The sequence below is a fragment of the Mus caroli genome, unplaced genomic scaffold (genome assembly GCF_978045245.1).
Source record: "Mus caroli unplaced genomic scaffold, Mus_caroli_1 scaffold_14, whole genome shotgun sequence".
In the NCBI taxonomy this organism is placed as follows: Eukaryota; Metazoa; Chordata; class Mammalia; order Rodentia; family Muridae; genus Mus; species Mus caroli.
This window is the reverse complement of record NW_028227269.1, coordinates 34111376-34118583: the sequence shown is the minus strand read 5'-3', so window position 1 is coordinate 34118583 and position 7208 is coordinate 34111376. Positions and strand designations below refer to the sequence as shown.

The following is a 7208-nucleotide window of genomic DNA, read 5'->3' as shown; positions in this document are numbered from 1 at the left end:
GTCGAGAGAAATTAGTTTTTATTTGCTCTTTTTAGTCTTTCACTGATGTTTTTCCTTTCATTGCCTCCTTCCTTGTTCTCTGTAAATCTTTCATTCTTGTCCTCTTTCTTTCATTCAAACGAGGCCAGGTGCTTCCATTTGTTTTATCATCTCATTCAAAATGGTGCCACGTCACCCACAGGGCAAGAACGGAGAGAGGTGCTGTCATTTCTCCTGCCAGCGTGGAGCCCCGCCCTCTGCTGTTCACCTGGGAGGGGGGGAAATGATACAGAGGCCACAGTCTCGTGAGCCAGAGGCCGGCTCCCTCCAGACTGTCTAGGGGCCCCCTCCTCCTCCTCCTCCTCCTCCTCCTTCTCCTCCGCAGAGCTGCCCCGCCTCTCCCGGATCCCAGAGCGCATTGATTTGCATATCTCTACCTTTGTTCCCTAGCAGTGGCCAATCAGAGTGCAGGGCGAGACGAGGCGGCGGGGCGGGGCGCGCGATCGGCGGAGCCGCTGCGGCCGCAGGTTGCAGAGCGGGTGGGAGCCGCTGCGGGCGCGGCACTGCAGCCCTGATCCTGAACCCCGAACCCGAGCCCCGAGCCTAGCCCGGGCCACAGGCTCAGGAGGCCAGGATCCAGAAGCTACTCGCCCAGCCCCGCGGAAGACGCCTCGACCGGCAGGCACCCGCTAGCCCACGCGCCACGATGGTGTGCGGGGGCTTCTCGTGCTCCAAGAACTGCCTGTGCGCGCTCAACCTGCTGTACACCGTGAGTAGCCCGCGCCCGGTGGCACCTGCCGGGGCCGTCGGCCTCCTCCCCGCCTGAGTATTCGCCTGCGCCCCTTGCGGGCTTCCCACGCCCCAGTTTCGCCTGCAGCCCCCGCCCGGGACCCCGAGCCTGCTTGTCGCAGTCTCCGCCCGTCCTTCATTGTGGCGCTCGCCCCTCGCCCTGCTCTCTGCAGCCCTTCACTTTCGCGTTCCTTCCCACTCTCCCCATTCTTTCATCCATCCCCAGGTTCCCATCTCAGTCCCTCTAGCCGCACGCTTTCGGCTGGCCATCCCATCTGGAGCGTGTTCGGAGGCTGGAGAGCAGCCCGGGCTTAGGGGACAGGTTTGGCGGATAGTGGGGCCTGGGATGGACCAGGCGGCCTGTGGATGGCGCGCTTCTGGCACAGCTCAGAAAGCTGTCTTTTGAATGGAGGCCATAGAGCAGGTTCACAGGATATCCGTGGCTTCCGAAGTTTGTTTCGTGCTTACATAAAGTCTCTTTGTTGATGTTTCTGCCCCTGAGGTATTCGCCTGATGCTTTTCCCATGCCATCTTCCTTCCCCTTTATCAATATTCTAGCTCCATTTTTGGCGAAGTCCTTCAGTATATAGTCCTCCACCCAAGTCGTTTTATTTATTTATTTATTTATTTCCTCCCTGCGTATCAGCTATGCCTTCCAGCTTTAACGTGGAAAACTCAGTTTAATTTGGGGGGGGGGGCATAATTGTGGCTGGACAGCAGGAAGTTGAGGTGATGTTTATTGAAAACCTTCACCACCCCAGCCTTTTCATTTGTCAATTTGTTATCTATCTGTGGCAAGCTCAGTTGTCTACATTTTATAACGGTAAAGATCAAAAAAGGCTTTACTAAGTTTTCATAACTGGTAGTTGGAGAGTCTGGACTGGAACCAAGCTGTGGAATCTAGACCTTTCCACAAGCTGCCTCTCCTGCGTGGAAGAAACTTCCTTTCGGTCACCTCATTCCACCGGAGACTTGTTCTCTTCTATAAATACATCTGGTGCTTGCAGCACCCACCCTGAAAACAAACCCAGTTTCCCTGCATTAGCAGAGCCAGGCCATCTGGGCCAGCTTAGGTTACATCTATGGACAAGGGAGGCCGCTTGTGGTTGACAAGCAGAGACACCGGGTCACGGGTCATTTTACCTTTTTTTTTTTTTTCCCTGGTGTGTGTCTGAAAATGATGGCAAAGCTTTGAAGGCGGGCCAGAAATAGGCACCGATGGTGTATGTATTTTTCTGGCTAGTTCCTGGGAATCCAGTCAACATGCTCACAAATGGTACACTTGGCAGAAAAATTCTAGAACACACGGCGAAACAGCTCCTTGTCACTGGAGATCCATGTCAAGTTTCATATTGAAGTTCACCTGTGCGTTGTGAGGCATGCTTACCACATTGCTATATTGTAAATTCCTACCCGTTCTTGAACAATTTCTCTTATTAACATGAATGGTCTGCTTAGAACGTCACATTCTGTTTTGTGCCTGAGTGCCACCTCCCCCCCTCAGTGATTCAGTCATCTGTTTACCTGATTCTCCATCTTACAGTGTCTGCTTACACACAGTGCAGGGTACAGTGGCTGCTTCTGTGCTTCTTCGGCTATCTGTAGACATCAATGTGCAATATATACATTTTTTTTAAAAAAAAAAGAACCTTTTTTCTTTTTTCAAATCAAGTAATACTGCTTTTAATGTATATTATTTCCAGCAGTATTTACAGCATGTTGTGAAAGCCAGGAGAAAGAAAAGTTGACCCTAAAGGGATATGTTAAGATTATTTAATATCTACCCTAAACTATTGACCTCCAAAGTGTGTTTTATTGATTTTTTTATCAGGTATGCAGTGAAAATTAATTAATTGGAAATTCATGGGACTATAAATATGGCTAGCCATTCAAAGTCCTAGACTGTTTTAGACAAAGGGACAAGAAGTTATTATCTAAACATTTCCTCCTAAGCATTGCAAATAGGTTATGATACAGTGACTATGACAGCGAGGTGAACAGAAGGAAAGGGTAGACTAGATTTTTAACATCTAGCTAAACATAAACACCTGTGTCTTCTTCCCTGTCTCTCCCTCAACATTTTAAGATGAAAAAAAAAAGTGTGATTTCAAGCAGAGTTGAATTTGGCGATTAGGAGGTATTTTTTTTAGGACGGGAATAAAAGGATCCTTTGTAGGTTCTACTCTGGCCCTGGTAACTGCTTATGTTCTACTCAGTGCTGCAGGGATAAAGATGAGGTCATTTCTGCAAGTGTTAGAACCAGGGTAGCGGGTGGGAAGGCCCATGCATGCCTGCCTGTGTCAGACTTCACCGCTGTTGGTTTGAAGCATTTTCTGAGAACTCGGGGGCTCTCTCAGCCAAGCTGTGTGCCCTCAAGTGAGCCAGACAGTTCTCAGTGTGACTAGTCTAGAAGTAGAAAGCAGGTCCCTAAAACCCGTTGGGAGGAACATCCCTGAATTTGTCTTGGGAATCCAGTGACTGTAGAGTGGTTAATGGTGGATTTTTCTTTTCTGCCATGCATCTTTTAACTGGACTCGCAGTACTGACATAACCGTGGGTTCATGTACTGTGTGTAAACAATCTGTACACGTAGATGAAAAGGGGAAGTAGAATTGGTGTGTCATAAGGGACAGACAGAGCCACTTGCTTCAGAGCTTCCTGTATTTAAAGATGATGAGTTTCTTCAGTCAACAGTGTTAGTTGGTTTGTGATGACACAAGTCTCAACCTGGGAATGCAAGAGCAAACCAAACGGGACTCTAAAGTGAGTATGTTTGATGAGGCCGCTTCTCATTTATTGCATATGGTCTTGAGGACTGTATTTTACCAGTAAACTTTTGTGTATCTTCTACGCTACTGAAATCCATGGGGGAATGAATATATATATATATATATATATATATGCTATATTTGGCCCAGTATGAAGGATCTAGTTGGGAATATTAAATGATGTGTAAGGGCTTAGACACCATAAAATTTAGGACTGAGAAAAAACTTTCTGAGTTAGGAATAAAGAAGGGATGTTTGAGTTGAGGAGGTTTGAAGAGATAGTTTTCAAGTCTCTTTCATATCTTTAGGACCCAAATATAAATTAAAATTAGTTTGGGAAATTAATTACTTCATTTATTTATTTTGAGACAGGCTCTTGCCTAGCCTGACCTTGAACTCAACTATGTAGCCCAGGCTGCCCAAAAAATTGGAATTTAGCTGGGCGTGGTGGCGCACACCTTTAATCCCAGCACTCGAGAGGCAGAGGCAGGCGGATTTCTGAGTTCGAGGCCAGCCTGGTCTACAAAGTGAGTTCCAGGACAGCCAGGGCTATACAGAGAAACCCTGTCTCAAAAAACCAAACAACAACAAAACAAAAAATTTGGAATCTTCCTGCCTTGGCTTCTGTTTTTCTTTCAATTATTTAGCGGTTTATTAAAATGGTTAGTCAAATACATAAGTTCCTATTATACAGAATTCCAAAATTTCAAGGGTAAAAGGATAAGTTATTTTCCATTATGAGACAGAATTATCATATATCTCAAATTCAAATTAGTAGTGTTTTAAAACTGTCTCTAGATTTCATAGGAAAAGTTAGGGAAGGTTTCAGATGTTTAACTATGATGCCAGCCATTCAGACTTTCATCGAAAACTGAAATTTCAGAATCATCTGTATCTAAAGTCCCCGATGCTTCGTTTACAAGCATTCTCAGAAATAGTCACTCCGATGCTTCTTGTATTTGAGGTCACTGACTCAGTTTCCTAAGCACCAGGATGACAGAAATCTGCCACCATGCTTTATAACATGTTGTATTTTCACGTTAATATGCTTATTTATGTGTATGAGGATTTATACGCAAATACGTCTGTGTACTGTAAGTTCTTAGTGCTAGAAGAGGAATGGGGTCCCTTGGAACTGCAGTTACAGACGGTTGTGAGTCACTGCGTTAGATGCTGGGAGTTGAACCTGGATCCTCTGAAAGAGCTATAGCCTTCAACTACTAAACCATCTCCCCAGCCTCTGGAAATGTTTTAAGTCAAAGTATTTTCATAAATGTTAAAAATATAGTGAAAACTATACTGTCATTTATGGGAAATAATAAAAAATGAAATAAACATGCTAAAATATGCAACCTTTTGAAAATTTACTTTTTTGTTCTGGTACCAGCAACTAATGCCAGGGCTTTACTCTTGTTGAGCACGCTCTTCCCCACTGAATTATGTTCCTAGCCCTGCATTTTAGAAGTTTTTAATACCTTTTCTGCGAATAACTGTGAAAGAGAATGTAACCTAAAAAAAAAAAAAAGAATTGAATAGGTGATTTTTGTAAAATAGAATCAAATAGAAAAATATGACCAAAAATGTTCTTCCTGTTCTCTGTCTGGCCTTTCAGAGTTGCCCTGCCGGGCTGATGGGAGGCAAAGAAAGGCACATGACAAGTGGAGTTAGCGCTCCTGAGCCCACATGGTGGAAGGAGAAAATGGACTCCTCCAAATTCCCCTCTTACCTTTATAGAGATGTGCTGTGTGCCCTCCCGCCATACACACAGATGCATAAATTCATAAACACACAGATACATAAACTCATAAACATAAAAGAAGCTTGCACTGCCAGCTTCTGAGTGATGGCTCATTTCAGTAAGCACTTGGGAGGCTGAGGCAGGAGGATGGCCACAAGTATGAAGACAACTTTAACTGTACAGGGAGACCATGTCATCCCTTCCCCCCCAAGCCCCAAATAAAAAAGAATTGTGTGGCCATGTTATATCTAGGAATGGGGTGGTTTGTTAACTGTAAACTATAGGCATGGTTTGATTTATATGGGTTCAATATATATGGATTTTAACTTCAGAACTTAACTTGTAAACTTAAAATTTCAGAAGTTATAGTTTTGTGTGTGTATATATGTTCACTTATCTAAAAACCTTCCCAAGTTTTTCTCTTTTTCTTTTTCTTAATTTGAGAGTCTACTGTTTAGCTCTAGTTGGTCTTGAACTTGCTATCTTTCTGCTTCAGCCTTCCTATACTAGGACTGCAGGCATTTCTTACCATGCCTAGCTAAGCATGCTTTCTTCTTTTTGTTGGTAAGTTGCCCATTTTGCAGTTTTTGTTCTTCTACATCAGTGATTCTCAACCTTCCTAATGCTGCGTGTGACCTTTTGATACGGTTCCTCATGATGTCATGATCCCAAACCATATAATTGTTTTTGTTGCTACTTCATAACTATAATTTTGCTAATATTATGAATAGCAGTATAACATCTGTGTTTTCCTGTGGTCTTAGGTGACCCTTGTGAGAGTTGTTGGACCCCCAAAAGGGTTGTGACCCACAGCTGGTGAGTCACTGTTCTATATCTTTGCTTGCTTTGGGGAGAGTTCTCCTGAAGCATTAAAAATTGTCCCATCTCTATTTTCCGAAGACATAGTGATATCTGCTTTTACATGTCTAAAATATGATTGTTGTGTTAAGGGGAGCCTGAGGCCCTGAGCTGAGCCTTTGGACCCTCGTGGTGGAAGTCCTGATTCTTTCAAGTTATCCTCTGAGCGTCACATGTGCACCGTGGCTCGCATGTACTCCACCCACCCCACACAGTGAATGGATAGATGTAATTAAAAAAATAAAATTGGGATATGTTTTATAATAGAATGAAAAAAAGTTCATTCTATCTGATCAAAAAATGTCCCTGGATTTATTCAGGAACTCAGCTTTTCCAACTCCACCCATAAACCAAGCAGCATTTTTTTTAAATAACTACATACAGTCTTTTCATTTGCAAATTGATAATATTTTATTCTTCCCTCACGGAACTGTGGCAAAGATAAAATAATTTAGTGTGTAGAAAACACTTAGCAAATACCACAGAACTGAAACTAAGTCCCTACAGCTTCAAGTATGGAAGGTAAATTATTTGAAACTTTTGAATTATGAACCTGTGTGTTATAATCAAAGATTTTTATGCCATTGGGATTTTGACATCTACAGGTTGCTATTAAGTCAACATGTTCCAGGAAAGTAGAGGTCTTATCCATAATAAAAAAATAGTCTTTTACTTGTAAGAAACTAATGACTGCCTGGCAGTTGTGACACATGCCTAAATTCCCAGCATTCATGAGGCAGAGACAGTCATACATCTGTAGTGAGAGGTTTGGTTTCCGTAAAAACTCAGTTATGTTATGTAAACATGGTTTTGTGTTAATCCCAGGTGTGAACTATGGGGCTGCTTCAGACTGTCCACAGTGGCAGGCTGTGTGCTTCCGGTGTGCTCTAGCAGGGGTGTAATTGTGCCAGCTGCAGATAGTTTAATTCTGAGGACTCTGGCTGGAGAGATGACTCAGTGGTTAAGAGCACTGAGTGCTCTTCCCGAGAGGTCCTGAGTTCAAATCCCAGGAGTTGCTGTTCCTGCTCATGCTGCTGCTATTGCTGGTTGGAGATATCCATCCTTGGATCACAAGG

At 43.7% G+C, this 7208-nt stretch overlaps 1 protein-coding gene across 1 annotated transcript in view; it reads left to right on the top strand.

Moving 5' to 3' along the window:
* Positions 1–475: 475 nt before the first annotated feature.
* The window catches only part of Tspan13 (tetraspanin 13), a 30334-nt gene continuing 23601 nt past the window's right edge, over positions 476–7208 (top strand). The window contains exon 1 of the mRNA XM_021179193.3: positions 476–748. Within this exon, the coding sequence (XP_021034852.1) occupies positions 686–748 (63 nt within the window). The 5' untranslated portion in view covers positions 476–685. The remainder of the gene's footprint in view (positions 749–7208) is intronic.